This window comes from Octodon degus, unplaced genomic scaffold (assembly GCF_000260255.1).
Source record: "Octodon degus isolate 3935 unplaced genomic scaffold, OctDeg1.0 scaffold00165, whole genome shotgun sequence".
NCBI lineage: Eukaryota > Metazoa > Chordata > Mammalia > Rodentia > Octodontidae > Octodon > Octodon degus.
In genome coordinates this window covers 381,888-401,614 of record NW_004524741.1, presented here as the reverse complement: position 1 = coordinate 401,614, position 19,727 = coordinate 381,888, and the positions used below count along the sequence as shown (strand labels likewise).

General features: G+C 39.5%; 1 protein-coding gene and 1 pseudogene across 1 annotated transcript; both read left to right on the top strand.

Moving 5' to 3' along the window:
• The first annotated feature begins 9,870 nt into the window (after positions 1–9,870).
• On the top strand, positions 9,871–14,060 carry Fabp4 (fatty acid binding protein 4). Its single transcript, XM_004643097.3, has 4 exons — positions 9,871–10,027; positions 12,501–12,673; positions 13,083–13,184; positions 13,826–14,060. The coding sequence occupies exons 1-4, from the start codon at positions 9,955–9,957 to the stop codon at positions 13,874–13,876; spliced, it is 399 nt and encodes a 132-aa protein (XP_004643154.2). The 5' UTR covers positions 9,871–9,954; the 3' UTR covers positions 13,877–14,060.
• A 3,165-nt stretch (positions 14,061–17,225) lies between these two features.
• On the top strand, positions 17,226–18,426 carry LOC101560682 (annotated as a pseudogene).
• The last annotated feature ends 1,301 nt before the right edge of the window (positions 18,427–19,727 follow it).

The window sequence follows — 19,727 nt, the reverse complement described above, 5'->3', positions numbered from 1 at the left end:
CAGTTAATCTCCTCAGAAATAATTGTAAGATTAACTTTGTTTGTAGTAGATAACATAGTTACCTGGAATTTTTAATTATCAATATTTAACAGTAGAGATTGAATTTCTTTAATTCAAAATGCCTGGAACCAGAAGTATTTCAGATGTAGAGTTTTGTTTATCAGATTTTATGATATTTGCATAACACACAAAATGATATACCCTGGGGATGGAACTCAAATATGAACATGAAATTCATTTATATTTCATGTACAACTGCTGGGCATAACCTAAAGGTAACTTTACACAATATTTTACTGTGTGTGTACATTTTCACTGTGATCTGTCACATGAGATCAAGGGTGAAATTTTCCACTTATGGTGTTATCCTAGCACCCAAAATGTCTTAGATTTGGAGTGACTTGGATTTCAGGTCTTCAGATGGGAGCTCCTTGGCATGTAAAAGCAATTTTCAATAGAGACACACAAAGAAATTTGTGTTCATTGAATTGCCCTTGTATAATTACTGATGTGTTTTTGTAGGCAAAGCAAATTGTTCTTGGTAGCACTCCTTGCTCTATGCACTACTAATGAACAGGAAGCAGCCTCACAGTGTGCCCACCACGGGAGGGTTAAGAAATGGGCAGAGGGTCCCAGGGGTGCACTCTGGCATGGCAATCATTTTTTTTTTTTTTTTTGGCAATCATGATGTTAAGAAATACAATCCACATTTGCCAGTTGCTAACTCAGACTTTGTGCTAAGCTTCTCTCTATGTCTATTTCCCTTTAAAGGAACATCTGTGCTATTTAAATCCTTCTTTGCATAACCACATATTATTGCTGACTTACACTTAATGTAATTAAGCGGCCTAGTTCCCTGATGGATAGGCCCATTAATACAGCACATTATTTAATACACATAAAATACTCTCTCATAGTCATGCTAATGAGAATAAGCATCTATGAGAATCAGAAAGATGAGTCTTCTTATCTCAGAAAAATAGAGTATTTCAAACTTGCTTTTTAGACTTACTAATTGAAGGAAATCACTTCCCTGGGAACTATTCCTGCAGGTTGTCAACCATCTAGAAGACACAGCGGGGAGAAATAAGGCACGATGTCTCGATTGGTCTTGGGAGAGCAGTCATGACTCAAGCATAGTTCCTGCGATCTTCAGGCCTTATCATTTGAAAGGCAGATGAGAAGACCCATTGGAAGGCCCTCTCTGCCCCTGCTCTCCACTGGAATTTGAAGAGATCCAACTGTTTGCAGTAAGTCTTCTCAGGAGAAGTGCTGTAGACTCTACACTTAGCTTTCTTTTTGCAGAAAATCATGAATACTAATATATGCACATAATGTTACTTATTTGCCCATTCAATTATTTCACCTTTTCCAAGCCATATTTTTCATTATTTTGGCTCAAAGGTTGGGTTCTTAGTCTGGCACCAACTAGGTACTGACTGATTACTTCTATGAACTGGGCTGTCTGTAGGTAGGCTTCTAGCTTTTGTTCTAGACTCAAGCTTGTGTTTTTAAATCTTTTTTTTTTTCTTGTACAGGGTCTCACTATACAGCATGGGCTCATAGTGATGCTGCTTTCTCAGTCTCCCCAGCACTGGGATTGTAGGCATGAGCCACCATGCCACCATGGCCCACACAGTGCACTCGGGGTTCAGGGATCTGTGCATCATGCTGTACTGGGAATTGAACCTGGGTCCTTGCACTTGCTGGGCAGATGCTTAAACCACTGAACTATCTCCCCAGACTTCAAGTTTGTGTTTATCAGCACTTAATTTCTGCCTATGGTGACTATTTCAATAGATAGGTACCAATGAAAACAAGTCTAATTTCAAGTCAGTTTCACTAAGGAAATAGGTTATTTCATTTACTGTGGGTGGAACTTTAAAGAACATAACTACTCTGGGTGGCATTTTAATAATGTACAATATTTAAATATATATAACAATTACATTTGCACATAGATTCTAACCTGTAAGCATTTATTACCCAGAAATACATAAATGTAATATTTGGCAACAATTTCAGAAAAATGAGACAAACATATTTACCAACATAAAAAGTTGACCATGGTGCCTTATTAAGTAAAGAAAAAGGATATGGAAGAGCTTTATACACATAATTTTACATGTTATCTAATGCCTTCAATAAATTAATTTTTATATTATATATGTAAGCATATATATATATATATATATATATATATGACTGAAAGAATATTCACTGAATTACTAAAAGCTAAGATCACTGGCAAATGTACCTATGTAGTTTGAATTTCTGTATAAAACATTAATTTTTTAAACATTAAAAATATTCCCACTTGGGGTAGAAAATTTTCCACGATGCGAGGGAGAGAATATTGATACGTCCTTATTTCCTGATGAGAAACATTCTTTTTCTGCATTGCGATGTCAAGAAAACTCACCTTGAATCTCATGAATGTCTCCATCTGGAATTAATCACAAGAATACACATTTAAGTCAGAACAGTTGCTGAAAGAATGCTCTGCCTTTTCCAAATGGTAAGGCCAAAGATTTACCTGCAGAAGGCCATTCTACACTGACACAGATGTTCCAATTCTTGTCAGCTCAGAGATCACATTCCCACGTATGTCATTTGTCTCCTGTGACTGCATTATTATGATTATACTAATATTACTCGCTGTCACATGTTAAGGGAAGTATATGCTAAACAAAATTCAAGATACTTGACATTCAATGTCACTGATTTAAACAATAACTAGAAAAGGTAGTTTTCCAGCTTTTCTGATAGGAAAGCCAAGTGTCATAGAAACTGAAGTATCTGCCCAAGGTCATCAGCTCCTGAATAGTAGAAATGGGATTTCAGCAGGTCGAACTCCAGAGCTCATCTGGTTATGATGCAATATAAATATAAGGCAACCACAAAATTGTCACAGGTCCGTTAACAGCCACTGAATGAAAATTTCAATGTAATGACAAAGTTTTAAAGAACGATACTAGCCTCAGAGCAGGGACTCTGATCAAGAATCTTGCAGCTGCAAAACTAATCTGCAGATGTAGAAAATCTTGGCAAGCTACATGATAAATGCAGGAATGCACATTTCACCCAGTGACAGAGGATTGTCATCAAGAGGGAAGTCAACACCCTGATGGCAAATATAGTTCACAGATGCCTGACGTCCATGCTTTCTTACTGGACCAGAGTTCATTGGTGGAAGTGTCATGGCAAAAGCGCTCCCAGAAAGAAACTCAGTGTTTCCTTGTAATTGAAACTGCTCCTGGAGGAACTGCTCCTGTTCTTTCTCTTCACCAGCCTCAGGTCATGATTAGTGCCTACTGAGGCATCTGTCACCATCTGCTGTTTTTATCTGAGTACAAGCATCTCTTATTTTCTACAACGTCAGGTATTTATGTTCATCCTAAGGATGCATTCTTTCCATTTCCCTTCTCTTTTCTCCTTCCTTGATTTTTCTTTTCTATATCTTATTTCTTCTCTTTCTTTACCTCCTCCTTTTTTTCCTTTACTCTCAGGCATTTTTATTTTCTTTCCTTCTGCGCCTCCTCCTGCTGCCCACTCCCTCTTTCTTCTTCTTTTGATGGTACTGGATGTTGAACCCAAGGCCTCACACTGAGCTACATTCCCAGTAGCCCTTTATTTATTTTTTATTTTGAGATAGGATCTCACTATGTCACTAAGTCGCCCAGAGTGGGCTCTAGCCTGCAATCCCTGCCTTAGGCTCCCAAAGTGCTGGGATTATTGGAATGTGTCACTACACCCAACTTCAACCTATGTTTAAGTGTCTACTGTAGATCAGAAACTGTGTTTACTATTTCCCAGAAATACTCTGGAGATAGAAGTCATCTTTCAAGAAGCTCCTAAGTTGGCATCAGAAACAAGCACAGACAGCTGTGAGGCACAAGGTGCTATGGGACTGTAAAAGGTCATGACTTAGGGGAGAAATGAACTGAAATCTCATGTTCCTTAAATCCTGTTCCATGTTAAACCTGCACAAAGCTCGTGATTAAAATCCACTTTACTAATTGGAAGGTTCTAAGATTTCTCAAAGTAGGAATGTAGCTTAACCGAAAGAACAACGGACTTAGAAAACCTGGGTACTAGTTGAAGCTCTGCCACTACTGCTTGTTTCTAGCATCCTCTAGGTAACCCCATGAATTGTTCTACATGGTGGAATGGGACTGCTCTCACCCCACCGTGCACAGCACTCTAAGGCAACCTTTTGGCTTATTTCAATTGTCTGGCTTTGGGAGGCCTTTCCCAAAGCTATGGGAGCACTTAGTCTCACAGCACCCTGTGGGCTTGTTTGTCTCCGAGATACCGGGGATTGAATTCAGAGCCCCATGCATACTTGACAAGCATTCTATCATGGAGCCGCATCATAGTCCATGGTTCTTTATTTACAAATTTTTAGAAATTAACAATGGTTATTATATTGCATATTTCTATCTTCAAGTTAGTTGCTCAGGTTATAAGATATAAGCATGCTCATTTCAATAGATTCAGGATATTCATTTATAGTTTTTATGACACTATATCAGCCCTCATGTGTCTTCTCCCACTTTTATTCATACTCGTACTAGAACATAAGCACAATGGCTGCCACTTATTGGGCATTTATTAAATATATGGCTGAAAATCTTCCTTGGATTTAGCTCTACTTGTGTAATTTAAATTACACAATAAAAAATGAATTACACAATATATGTGCAATTTTTTAAAGCATCTAAAAAGTAAATGGACTGAAATCAGTAAAGGTGAAGTCAGGAATATGAGTTTGAAAGAAACAGGGCTCTCTTATTCTTTGTGGACTGAAGACACAATCTTAAAAACATACGCTGTAGTTTTCATACTATTACTGCTTTAGATCAGATTGGTTCTACTGCCCCAAACTAAAGCGTCTTCTTTGTTCTGTTACACACAATTTTGAGGATCCAATCAGCTTCTTTCTTTGTAGTGCAAATACTTTCAATAATATGATGCTGTCCGCTATTTATGTCTTAATATGATTCAAATTAATGCAATTTATTTTTTTCTCCAACTCCATGAAGAACTACAGAACATGAGTAATACTAAGCCTGAGATATGCAGGATGGATAAAACCCAGCCTACTCCCAGAGGGCTCATAGGCAGAAATTAGAAGACAAATAACTTAATGCTATGTGAATCAATGAAGGGAACAAAGTGTGTGTGTGTGTGTGTGTGTGTGTGTGTGTGTGTGTGTGTTTCTGTATTTGGTACACAGTCTCACTATGAATCTTAGAGTTGTAGTGATCCTCCTGTTTTCAGCTTCCCCAAGGCTGGGATTAAAGCTGTGTGCCACCACGCCTGGACTCATTCGACAGCTCAGCATGCCCAGGGGTGGGGCCTGTACAGCATGCAGTACCCGGGATCCAACCCCAGGCCTCACACTTGCCTAAGCAGGCGCTTAGTCCACTGAGCTATCTCACTGGCCCCATACATTCCCTTTTGGATTACCTAGTGGATTGGTCCACTTCTGCCTACACACAGTTCATCATCTTGTTTACCTCACTGAATAAGGCAAAGCAGGTGACAGTTTGTGTTGAGAAAGTGCCCTTTCAGCTCTTCAGTGGTCTCTACTTACACCCACTGTGTCATGCGTGAAGAATCTCTTTTATGAGTAAGAGGGTAAGTGAAGAAGTTACACAACCGACTTCAAGTCTGTAATTAGCCACCTCCTGCTGTAGCTTACTCACTCTTCTCAAAACTATCACCATTTTGAAGTCAAAGAGTCAAGAGTCTCCCAGGATCATTATCAGTCACTGTAAATACATACAATGAATGATACTCAGAATTACACAGGGTTGCCTTTGACTTTGCCTCTTATATCTAGGATAGAATATGTAAAACAATTTCTATATTAAATGTTCTCATGGGGGACTGAGAGTCACAACATGCATAAGTTCCTTGCTAAGGTTTCTAACGAACCCCAGGACTTAGGTAATAAGAACGCTTTAATAAGGGAACTTTGCTTCAAATACCAGGGAGCCTCAGCATGAACCCTTACCTATCCTGCTACCAACGCACACTGAAAACTCATTACGGATTTGTCTCTGCTCCTTGTTATCCAGAAAGAGGTATGTTTCCTCTTTAACTTAAAAATTGTGAGACAAAAAAACTCTCATTTCCTCCAAAAGAAATAAACACGGGAAAAGGTCAGAGGGAGGCATTCCGGGTAAGCTGCCCATTGGAGGACAAAGGGCAAGCAGCCCAGCCCGGTGTGCCTGTCCCAGTCAGTAATGAGTGTCAGGGGCTCGCGCCCAGATTCATGAGTCCAAAGCAAAGAGAGGCTCGTGCCCCAGCAGACGCTTTCTCGCGATGCCGCGGAAGCATCCTGTCCTGTGTGACTTTTATTTTTTATTTTATTTTTTTTTTTTTGCTGTTATTTAAACATGTATCAATAATGTAGTTGTTGCTGTAGAAATTCTTTTCATAATCAAGGACAAATTGTCTCCTTTGCACCATACTTATGGATGTTAGTCCCCTCTAGAAAGAAGCAATATTCTAAAATCTTTCTGGGTAATTTGTCAACTTTTCCCACCGCTGTCCCATCAGTTCACTGCCGTGTCCTGTGCTCAGACCTGCGACACCCCTTGAATGGACTTGTATCTGCCCACTCTGATCGCTAGAGTCACTCTTCCAAGGGCTACTATGTTTCCAAAATTCATCTAAATCCATGGCTTTCTTGGTTTAAAACACATTCACGAGCATAAATCATGAATTTATAGCCTACTTTCCTAGTTGGTTCCTTTTGTTAATTAGCTCATTAATGCCATTCTTTGATGAATGAGCAAGATGCTAGGATCTTTAAGTCATGCATGGGACAAAGTTCAGAACAGAAGAAAGGTGAGGGATGCGAGACAGGAGGGGATGAGTGTTTCTCCTACAGGGCTTATGTGCTAATATAAGATTCTGAAAGTTGAAAAACTGGTAGAGCAGCAATAGTCTCATAAAAAATGATTATTTCAACATGATTATTAAAATGAAACACTTTAAAAGAGGCTCTGTGTTTTACTTTAGCCTCAGACTGGTCACTAAAATGGAAAGTTGGATTATTCAAGGAAGTCAGAAGTCATGTCTTACTTACTATTTATATTCTATTACTCCAAGTAGCATAGCGCCTTCAGCACAGCAGGAGAAAAAATATTTCTTGAAAATTATTTGTCAATATGAACTGTATAATTAAACAATATTTGAAAGTGTAAGTAGTATGATATCTAGCTTTAAAGAACTGAAGACTACTTAAATTTTGGTTAATTTGAATTGTCTTCATTAATGGTTAGGGAAAATATTCTTTATAGACTATTGCACTAAAAGTGCATGTTGAATGCTTCTGCTTGTTCTGTACTACTTCATACACACAGCAGCCCATTCGCGCTGTGGTAAAATGTCAGTGATCTGACAAGAAAATATTTCATCCTATCCATGTCCTCAAGTCTTAAAGACAGATGAAAATAATTTCTGGAAGAACTGAACAGTTGCTTTGGTTTGTTTACACTCCAGAGCATGAAGTATGGACCCCTCCATTAAATTTTGGAGTGGTTTATTGTCTTGAAAGGTCTGTCCTTACACAAGACATAACTTAGGGGCCTCATACATAGCGAGAATGTATTGCTATTCCATGGATGGCCTGTGAGCTGTGAGTATAAACTTAACTGCTTCTAAACTTAACATCCGTTCAGGTAAGACTGTCTACTAAGCCTGTTTAATTACTTTTCACAAGTGATAACGTGAGGTCTTCTCAGTTAGCCTCAACAGCTTTCTCCTACTTTAATTCTTTCATTGCTATTTAAGTTGCCAAGACATTTTTCTATAGATTACAACTGTTCTTATTTATACAGAGCCATTAAGCCATTAAATACCTGGGGTTATTTCTAGAAAAAAACTCAACTATTCCATTTCCTCAATGATAATCATGCCTGAAATATGTTGACATAGGAAGATGATGTTCCTGGCCCACAGAAATATTTTTGAAGTTTTTAAAAATAAGAGTAGTGATAGGCTCTCACTAGTTTACCTAATTATCATTCCTCTGTGTATTTTGTTGAATATTTAGTTATTTGGCTTCTAACAGTAGAGGAACCTGAACAGACATTTCTGTCTTAATGGGTTCTGTCTGGTCTCGGCTCACCGGGAACACCTATCTAAACATTTGTCATGGAATAGGAGTTCTCCCCAGCTGTGTTGTCTTGAAGGTGAATCAAGCCAGCAGAATGCTCTTTTCCTGCTCTTTCTGTGGCTGTCTTTCCATCATTTGGTGATAAATCCATCATCTACTTCCTTAGCTCAGTGGACTAAGCACCTGCTTTGACAAGTGCCAGGACAAGGGTTCAGTCCCTGATCCCACATGCCACACAGGCCTCGTCCCTGAGGCACACTGAGCCAGCAACTGAGTCTGGGCATGGTAGCATATAGCATATACCTGTAATCCCAATGCTGGGGAGACTGACCACAGGAGGAACACTGTGAATGCAAGCTGCATAGTGAGGCCCTGTACTAAATACATCATCCTCTTCCTTCAGTGGACCTTCCTGAAAGGTCTCTAGTGCAGCCAACTTTCACAGCAGCCCTTTCACCACATTACTTTGTTCCATTTGCTCTAAAGCACAGCACTATGTAGGAGCAACAGGTTTATTGGTTTGTCTCTTTGGATATTATGTTCTCCAGTATTAGAATGTAAGCTCCTGAGAACAAGCAAGGGCTGGTGTGCCTTGCTCACTATGGAGTCCCTAGGGACTAGCATCGTACCTGATTCACGTATTGAATAAACAAAAGAACTTTAATATGGTATAATTTTTTTCCAAGAGAAGTAGAATGTGAACCACTTAAGTAGTCTAAAATTTTCTAGTAGTCATATTGAGAAAGTAAAAAGAAATAGGTTGATCGAAGTAGTGTATTTCACTTAACATATCTTAACTACTATCTTTCTTTTTTAAAAATTTTTATTTATTTATTTGTGTGTGTGTGTGTGTGTGTGTGTGTGTGTGTGTGTGGCCAGCTCAGCCCACCAGGGGGCGGGGCTGGCTGGCATGTGGTGCTGGGGGATTGAACCACGGTGGTCCCTGTGGTTTACTAAGCTTGTTCTAAGTAGGTGCTTTAGACCACTGAGCCATCTCACCAGCCCCTATTATCTTTCTAACATATAGTCAGTTGAGAATTTTTCAGTATACATTGTATATTATATTATAATATTGACTTCAAAATGTGGTATGTATTTTATACTACACATAAAGATGGAGGAAGTCAGGTTAAATCAATATTTTAATTAAACCTACAGTTTAGATTATTGGTAGATAAATGAAATTTTCAAATTTATATTTAACATTTGAAATTTGAAAGCTGAGGCACTTTAAAATGCATTATGCATTTTGTTTTAACTGTCAGGTAATTCCTGAGACAGTATTGGTCCAAAGAGATAATTATTTAAGAATTCTTTGCTTTTATCTAAGGATCACCAAGATAATTCTTATGTTCCTCAATTCAGTGAACTACACAATTACAATGTTAATAAAATAGGTGCTCAGAGAACAAGGGTCATAGCTCATTCCAAGGTAACTGTCCCCCTCTACAATGGATACATATGTATGGACATAATAGGAGGAAATTCAAGTCACTGACCATTAAACAGTGAAATCAGGAATTTCTAAAATATTCTGTTTGTGGTTAAAAATAATTTGTACTCCAAGTCCAGTGACCATTTGCCAGGGAGAACCAAAGTTGAGAAATTTCTATTAAAAACATGACTCAGAAGAAAAAAAAAAATACAGAGGCTGGCAATGAAGGAAATGATCTGGTATCTTTCTCAATTGGTTACTCTCACAGTCACATGCTGTGAGTGTCTTTAAAAGGGTGTTATCTGGACTCAAGAGGGCCACAGCACCTTCCTGAAAACTGCAGCCTCTTTCTCACCTGAAAGAATAAACCCAGAAAGCTCACAGAATGTGTGACGCATTTGTAGGTACCTGGAAACTCGTCTCCAGTGAGAACTTTGATGATTACATGAAAGAAGTGGGTAAGAAAATGTGTCACGGGGTGACTGGGCTTGTAAGTTTTTCTCTGGGTGGGGAAGGCTTATAGCTGGATTTTCACACTGTAAGCAGTGGCCAGAAGTGACAATGCTGTTTTCTATACAAAGGCTGCAGAAGTTTCAGGTGAGAGTCTATTTCTGGAAATTTTCTGAGTGAGAGCTATAGCCTATGCTTCCTAAAGGTGAACCAGTATTAAAAAGGACCTAAACAAAATTTTGATGGACTATATAAAAACAGGATTTTAGTTTAATTACAATATTTTACTTTCATTTGTTTACGTGGTTCTTTCACCCTGTTTCCTTTTCACTCCCTTTTCCCATACAAAATATACAATAACTTGGAAAGAGAAGCATATTTATTTGTAGTATGCAGAACTTGAAGCCACTGTATTTCTCTTTGCATTTTGTTAAATGTATGTTGAACAGTCTCAATATCAATCCATTAACATGTGTGGTTGTTTTATGACAAACACAATGTTAATTTCAGACAATATGTTCCTTAAGGGGCTTAAATGTTTCTCCCATGTGATTTTTAGTTGCAGATGTATTTATTGAGTAACGTTAAATATATAACATATGTGATATATTATCCCTTTTATAGTAGAGGCTTGCAAAGTTTTAGACTCTGTTAATGTTGTCAATGTGTTGTTGTGTGAATGCCAGGTCGCCTTAGCACTATAGCAATGAAGGTCGAGAGACAACCTCTTCCTCTGGCTTCGGCTTGAAAGTCCTTTCTCTCCTAACCCTCATACGTAACAAAGTGAGATCCAAGATGACTACGCTGGAGAGAACTTTACACCATATCTTATTAGAGTTTGGGATCTAATCTCCTCAATTTCAAAATAATCCTCAATTGTACAGTATACATTTTTATTTATCTGTAACTACTCTTTTCTTGTTTATAGTGCAGAGAGAAATCAGAAATTTCAGCATGAGAAAGACATAACTTTCCAGAATATCAACTAGCTGTAAATACATAGCACTAGAAAAATGCAAGGATTTGATTAACAGAGACTTGTCATTCAAAGCCACTTGATGCCTGTCAAATGCAGCTGGCTGCTCTAAGGCAAGATGAGTGGGCAGTCAATTAAGAAAGTACACTTGGGCCAGGGAGATGGCTCACTGGCCTATGCACCTGCCTGGCAAGCGCAAGGTCCTGAGTTCAATCCCCAGCACCAAAAAGAAAAAAAAAAAAAAAAAAAAAAAGTAAAGAAAAAAAAAAAGAAAAAGAAACACTTGCTCCCAACTTAGCATTTTCCAATCACACTTCATGTTTTATCCATTATCTACATTGTTCCTCAGCAGACGTGCACTGTTGTAGTTTGTAACAGAGCAGGGGCAATATGAAGCAATACACTGTCTCCCCACTGCAGCGACTGCTCAAACAGAAACCTACATCAGAGCCACAGCATTGTTTTTTTCATAATTTCTCTTTCAGCTCTTCCCTATTTTTAACCTTTAGTCACTTGCCATCAAATAACCTAGATTTTTTTTTGGTGTGTGTATGTGTGTATGTGTGTGAGCAAAATTCAGCAAGTCTATGGCTGTCAGAAATTCTGTATAACAGGCAGTGTCACGTTACCATTGTTTGTGTAGGGTTGTAAATTGCTGCTCCAATACGTTACACTAGAAAATATATCCCTCTTTTACTCTCTGCTGTAAAAAGGTATATCACATAAGGTACATATTTAACATTTCTCAATAAATACATGTTCCACTTTGTAACTTAGGTTCAAATTATTCTAAACTTACCTTAGAATCAAACTATGCTGACGTAAGACATCAGTTTCTTGAATTTCAAAGTTTTCACAGATGAAACCTCATTGTTTTTCTAATATTCTCTATAGTTTACTGGGAACGCTGTCTTCACTGTAACATGCTATAAACATGGAAAACATTTTTGTCTTTTTTGGAGAAATTACAATCTTTATTGCACAGTGCAATAATTTGGGAAAGAAGCTCAGAAATCTACACTTGGCAGTAACTGACAGGAAATGTGATTTTTATACACTCAAAATAGTCTTCTAACTGAATGACTATATTAGCCTCAAAATTCTGCCTTTAACTTTAAATATCATTTTAATATCTAAGGAGAGATGAAATGGTCAAGTTTGCCATGAGTGGCTCATAGAGAAAATGATAGTGGGAAAATATCTCTATATTGGAAGACTTGATCCTGTATACCTTCTTACCAAAAATTAGCAACAGTCTTCAGAGGAATTACATTAAGGACAAGAAAAGAATAACCCTACACCATGCCTACTGCACGTCAAGTGTTCCCTGGCTGTTTCGTGATGCGCTTATCCTCAGGAGCTCTTGAGGGAGGCCTGAAGAAAGTTGATGGTGCCTTGCACCCTGATCTCACGTGCTCACAGATGTGTCCACACACATCGCTCTGACTTTTTGACAAAGAAGGAGAGGAAATGTAAACCTGCCTTTATTCTTTTCCTCGTTCTAGGAGTGGGCTTTGCCACCAGGAAAGTGGCTGGCATGGCCAAACCCAACATGATCATCAGTATCAATGGAGATGTGCTCACCATTAGGTCAGAAAGTACCTTTAAAAATACTGAGATTTCCTTCAAACTGGGCCAGGAATTTGATGAATTCACCGCAGATGACAGGAAAGCCAAGGTAAAGACTAAGGAATTGATGCAAAGTGAACACCTGTTTATTAAATTCTTATTGCCTGTTGGAAACTACTTCATAACAACAGGTTCATAGTAGCAGGGGATCAACTTCTGTCATCAGAGACCCGGAATTCTGACACCTAGATCACACTGTTTCTGATATGTAATCAAGTTTGTCCTCCCTTTTTATTAAATTGTCCTTATAGTTTTAAAATTGATTAACATAATTTATGTACATATAAATATATGTTGTATGCTATTGTTCTCAAGACTTTGTTGGTTTGTTGCAATGTATCACTGTGATTTAGAATTGCTAATGATCTCACAATATTTTTTTGAACCAATGTGTTGCATTTTAAATTTGTTTTTGGCCTTCATATACAAATTGCAATCCTTCTGCATTGTGCTTACAGAGCATCATAACCTTAGATGGCGGTGCCCTGGTGCAGGTGCAGAAATGGGATGGAAAATCAACCACCATAACAAGAAAACGTGAGGGCGACAAGTTGGTGGTGGTGAGTACTTTCTAGGTGCTACCATTAGGTTATCTAAAGATCGTTATTTTGCTTCGGATAATGCTACCTGACTCAACTGTTTATCTCTGAAGCTAAGTAGGGTACACCTTCTTAGAACTTAGATAGGAAAATAATACCCTTCTTACAGAGAACAAAAGGGTAATTTGGAACTATTTTTCCACTCTGGCAATTGCTGTTCATGGTTTGCGTTTTCTTTCTTTGGTTGTTGATTTTGTTTTAGGGTTACTTGCTTGATTTCTTGGGGCTGGGGATTTCACCCAGGGTCTCCCGCTTGCCGAGCACGCACTCTTCCACAGAGCTGCCCTCTCTGCTCCTTCTGGGGTGCTCAGCCCCACCCTGCTGGCTCCCAGTCCAGGCAATCCTTCTCTCTCTTCAAAGTGCATTGAGCTGTATGTTTCTGCTGGTCTTATCCACTTCCAAGAAAGATTATCAGGTTCCTAGAGGAAGACTTGTATTTGGCCTTTGTGTCTCCCTAAATCATATGCATATCCAAAACAAATATCGTTTGAAAAACTGTCATTACCTTTTAAACACTGAGAAATATAATTTAACCCATGGTGTAGAACCATGAAGATCTACAACTCTTCCTCGTTTTCTTCTTTTTTTGCTTGTGCACCTAGGAGTGTGTCATGAATGGAGTCACTTCTACCAGGGTTTATGAGCGAGCATGAGCCAAAGGACACACACCTGGCCTGAAGTTTGCATCAGACTCTACAGCCTTTTTGGACGAATTGTTTAAAAAGATGATTATAGTTTTTCCCTAAATAGAAGGTAACTTCCCCCACTTGAATTTTGTTGAATATGCTTATGGCGGTTGAATAAAACTTTTTAGATTTAGAAGGCGGGATAATTACATTTGCTGTATGGGATAATTCTACACTCTTGCATGAGTGAAAAACAGAAAATATACATTATTATTTTGCTTCTGAGTAATAAGATCACTCATAATAATGCAAGGTAAGAAATTAATATCTATGGATTTTTAAGTTTTCCTAGGTAGCATGATTGAACATTTAGTTCATCTTTCACATATCTACAACCAAAAAGCTACCTCCCAGGGATAAAGCAATTTTAAACAGGAAAATATTCCACAGCCTTCTGATCCAAATACTGGCACTGTGTGAAAACACTCCAAGAGACTAGTTCATCCCATGCATCTCGTAGAAACAAATTTCTATATAAATTTTAGTCCCCAAATTAATGGCAAACCAGGCATTTTAGTCAGTTTTCCATTGTTATAACAAATTACCTGAGACTGAATACTTTATAAGGAATAAAAGTATTTTCAATTTCAAGGTTCACAGTTTTGGAGGTTGAAAGTCTAAGAGTAAGCATCATCCCCATAGATTTGATCTCTAGCGAGAACTTCATGGTGGGTGGTTCTAGTGAGGTGAGTGTGTACCAGAGGGAGAGGTCACATGAAGAGACCAGAAGCCAGAGAGCAAAAGAAGAACATCTTACTCATTGGTGGCCTCTAACTAGGACACCAGTACCCTTGTGTGTGCTATGTTCTCTACAGCTGATCAGTGGCCTCCACTGGAAAATTCCAGCACCTTCACCCAGCCGTACTGAAGACCAGGCATACAGATCACTACCAACTACAGTGTGGGGCTGTCCCCAAAACCCCTGTAGAATTCAGGGCAAATAATTCCATGTTTATTCCAGAAAAGTGGTGACAGACTTGTTCATGAATATGGATTCAAGCTTTAGTATAGTTATAGTTTACAAAAAGTTATTTTTCTTGCCTGGCATGGTGGCACACATCTGTAATCCCAGCTCTTGGGAGGTTGAGGTAGAATGACTTCCGGGAGTTTGAGGCCAGTGGGGCTACATAGTGAGTTCAAGCCTGGATTGAATGACATAGCAAGACCCTCTTCCTAAAAAAAGGAAGCAAACTTTTTTTGCTATCAGAACATTTTATTCCAATAAAATCTCTCTGAAATATCAATATAAGAAATATATGGGGCTGGGGAGATAGCTCAGCAGTCTAAGAACCTGCCTGGAAAATACAAAGACCCAAGTTCCATCTCCAGTACCACATTCTGTGCTGGCCCTGAAATCAGGTGTGGTGGTGCATACCTGTAACCCCAGATCTGGGGAGGTTGAGACAGGAGGATCAATATGAGTCTGAACTGTCTACTGAGACCTTTTATCCAATAAATAAACAAATAAAAAGAAATACACAAAAAGATAAAGCTTTGTTAGTAGTGTGTGTGCATGTGTGTGTGTGTGTGTGTGTGTACATATGTGTGTTGTATGTATGTTTTTTTTGCCTCTTGTGGAAGTCATGAAGCACCTCTACATATTCTAGGGTTTGCATAAATTGATTAAAATTTCTCAAACACATGCTTAGATTTCAGAATAAGACAAAACTCGGTTACAATTTAGACTACAGGAAAACATTAGGCTAAGTGAAATAAGCCAGACACACAGAGAGACGGACTGCATGTGGAAATTTAAGAAAGGGTAAGAAAATGTAAAGTAGTGATTGCTAGAAACTGGTGAGGTGGGGAGGGATAAAGGAAGGCTGGATCTGATCAGTGCATGCTGTGTTCCAGTACTAAAATATCACACAGAAGGCCTGGGGAGATAGCTCAGAGGTTTAGGCACCCACCTGGCAAGCTCAAGGATCTAGGTTCAATCCCCAGTACCACATATCAAGCCTGCCCTGGAACCCTGAGCACTCTGTGTTAGCCACCAAAACTGGACATGGTCACACACTCACTTCTGTAATCCCAGTGCTAGAGAGGTTGAGACAGGAGGATCACTATGGCTCTGAGCTGGGTAGCAAGACTGTACTAAATAAATAAATAAATCAAACATTAAAAAACTAAAAATATCACACAGAAGCTCATTAATAGCAATGAATACATGTTAATCAAAAAGTTAAAAATAAATTACATGTCGTACTTGATATTGTTCTGTTCCTTATTTTGTCTTTAAAAATAAAATAAAAATTTAAAGAAAAGTTGAAGACATCTTACTACAGTGACACATGCACCCTCACATCCATAGCAGCTCCACACACGACAGCTACATCTTGGAAGCAGCCTGCACATTCACCAACAGACGAACTGATGAGGCAAGTCCGGTGTTTATACCCAGTAGTACATGTCTCTGCCATGAAAAACATAAACTTGGGTCATTTGCAGAAAAATGGGTGCACTTTGAGATTATAATGATAAATTAAATAAATCAGACACACATGCTTAAATATTGCATGGTCTCTCTTACACGAAAAACCCAAAATACAAAGAGAGCAAAATAACAGGCAGACAACAGACAGTAGGGAAATGGATCCTTTGCAGAAGGGAGAGGGGCCAAGAGATGAAGAGAGGAGGAAAGGGGTGGGAAGAGGGTGAAGGACAAGTAAGGTGTGCTGGTACCAACTCCCCACGAGAGCAGAGTCATGTGCCGTGAAGTCATGCAAGAAAGAAAATAAACACACTGGGAATGTTCTAAAACAAATCAGTCCACAACTTCATCAGAAAGTAATGAAGTACTCTGTGTGTTTGTGGGTCCAGGGTCTTTATACTGAGCTACCTCTAGCTCCTTTTGTTTGAGTCATTTGTAGGAAAATGGATGCACTTTGTGATTATAATGCTAAACTAAATAAATCAGACACACAAACCTAAAATTGCATGGCCTCTCTTTCATGAAAAACCAAAAATACAAATAGGGCAAAATAGCAGGCAGTGGGGAGATGGATCCTTTGCAGAAGGGAAAGGGGCTACACTCCTTTCATTTTGAGACATGGTTTTGTTGAGTTGCCCAGGCTGGGTGTGAACTTAAGACGCTCTTGTCTCAGCCTCCCACAGCACTGGGATTACTCCACCATGCCCAGTCCTGAGTACCTACTCTACGTATAACATTATTATACAAAGGCCAGGGAGGTGGGCAAATAAGAATTTATTTTCAGTGTGGTGCTTCTAGTAGTATCAGGAGGAGCAGCGCTGACGCCCGGGCCTGGGACTGACCCGTCTCACTTCTTATCTATGCCAAGTCCACGTGAGCTTAGCCATGTCCAGGGATGAGATGATTTTTGATAGTACTATGAGCAAGAAGAAAAAGAAGCCTTCTATGTTAGATGAGGAAGGGGATGCCCAGATGGGAGAAACCCAGCCCTCAGAAACAGAAGAAGCAGAACCAGAACCAACTGAAGACAAGGACGTGGAATCCCATGAAGGGGACAGTAGGAAGAAAGATGCTTCTGATGATCTAGGTGACTTGAATTTCTTTAATCAAAAGAAAAAGAAGAAAAAAAAAACCAAAAAAGATATTTGAGATTGATGAAGTGGAAGAAGGTATAAAGGATTTTTTTTAACATTGTGTGTGTGTGTGTGTGTGTGTGTGTGTGTGTGTGTGTGTGTGTGTGTGGCCAGCTCAGCCCACCAGGGGGCGCGGCTGGCTGGTATGTGGTGCTGGAGGATTGAACTGCGGTCCCTGTGCTTTGCCAAGCTTGTTCCAAGTAGGTGCTTTAGACCACTGAGCCATCTCTCCAGCCCTGGTATAAAGGATTTTAAGATTGAAAGTGACATCCAAGAGCCAGCTGAACCAGAGGATGACCTTGATATTATGCTTGGAAATAAAAAGAAGAAAAAGAAGAATGTCAAATTCCCAAGTGAAAATAAAATACTAGAAAAAGATGAAGCTTTAGAAGATGAAGACAGCCAAAAAGATAATAGCATTTCTTTCATTCAGTAACCAGACAGGCCCTGCTTGGGCAGGCTCAGAGAGAAACTACACATACAAAGAGCTACTGACTCAAGTATTCAACATCATGAGGGAAAAGAATCCAGATATGATTGCAGAAGAGAAAAGAAAATTTGTCATGAAACCTCCACAGGTTTCCTGAGTAGGAACCAAGAAAACTTCTTTTGTCGACTTTACAGATATCTGTAAACTATTACATTGTTAGCCCAAACATCTTGCATTTTTATTGGCAGAATTGGGTACAAGTGGTTCTATAGGTGGCAATAACCAACTTGTAATCAAAGGGAAATTCCAACAGAAACAGAGAGAAAATGTCTTAAGCAGATATATCAAGGAATATATCACTTATCACATATGCCGATTACCGGATATAATTCTGCAGAAGAATACCCGGCTCTGTTTCTTACAGTGTGGAACTTGTCATTCTCGATGCCCTGTTGCCAGTATCAAAACTGGCTTCCAGGCTGTCACGGGCAAGCAAGCACAGCTCTGTGCCCAAGCTAACTGATTTGTTAATCACCACTGATTTTGCAAAGCGTGTTCTGAGGAATTGGCTGAACAGCTTTATCATCAGAGTGGATTCATCATTGTATTAAAACAAGATTAAAAAAAAAAGCAGCCAAGTCCTTTGGTGAGTGGTTGGTTGATCTGAAATCCTTGCTAATGCTCAAACTGTTGACATACTTACTGCCTACTTTAACAGCTGTCAGGGAAACATGAAGGGATAAGGAGGTGCTTTTGTAAAATTGTTCATAGACTTGTAAAATGCAAGAGAAGTTAAAGTTATGATAACAGTGAAAATAAAGAATTTAGGTTCTTCACAAACGCAGAGAGTAGTCCTCTCATTCTGAGCTAAGACCTAGAGTGAAAAGCCTGGAGTAGCACCAGGAGAAGGGTTGTATAAAACCCTGTTTTAATCACTGCTAGGGAGACAAAGAACACTAATGAGGAGAATAATAAATGCTGCTTATTTCTTTCACCATTCACTTATCAAATCTTTATTTAACATTTATGATGTGGCAAGCACTGCCAGAAACATTAGAGGTCAGTGAGAGATGACTGCTGCTTCTTGACACGTTCACAGAATTGTTCTCAGGACAGCTGAGCTCTGTCGTGAGACATCTGGTTGAAGTGCTTAGATCCAGTCTGGAAGACATCGGGTGAAGGCAGTACAACCGCCCGACATCATGGGGATCAACTAGCTCAGAACCATTTTTTCATAGGAGGAGATGTCCCAGTCGGGTCTGGGAAGCTGGGAAGATGCTGCCCATGCAGGTAGCTGCATGTGATAATGGGATTGGTGGCTGTGGAAGATCACATAAGCGCGGCAGACTTTTGCAAGGCAGATCAATGATGAAGGCATAGACCGCATGTGACAACAGCTCAGACTCAAGAAATTTAAATACGCATGAAATTTATGCACTCGTGCAATAGTACTTCTCTCCAGAAAGCAGCTCTCAGGAGGCCGGGAGATGGCTCAGTAGATTAAGCGCTTGAGCGCAAGGGCCTGAGTTCCGTCCCATGTTCCGCCAATAAAAAGAAAAAAAAAGAGAACGCCTCTCACTGGCACGTGACGCGCTCCTTGGGAGCTGGCCGCACCTTGCACCATGAGCGACCGGAAGCTGGAGGATGAGCCTGGGGACTCCAGCACGAGTCCTGTCGGCACCAGGGGCAGAGGCAGAGGCTCTGGAGGATGTGCTACCCGCGAATTAAAACGGAAATCCAGGGGGCTGGGAAGATGGCTCGGCGCAAGGGCCTGAGTTCAATCCCTGGTTCCACAGGAGGGGGAAAAAAAAAAAAAAAAAGGAA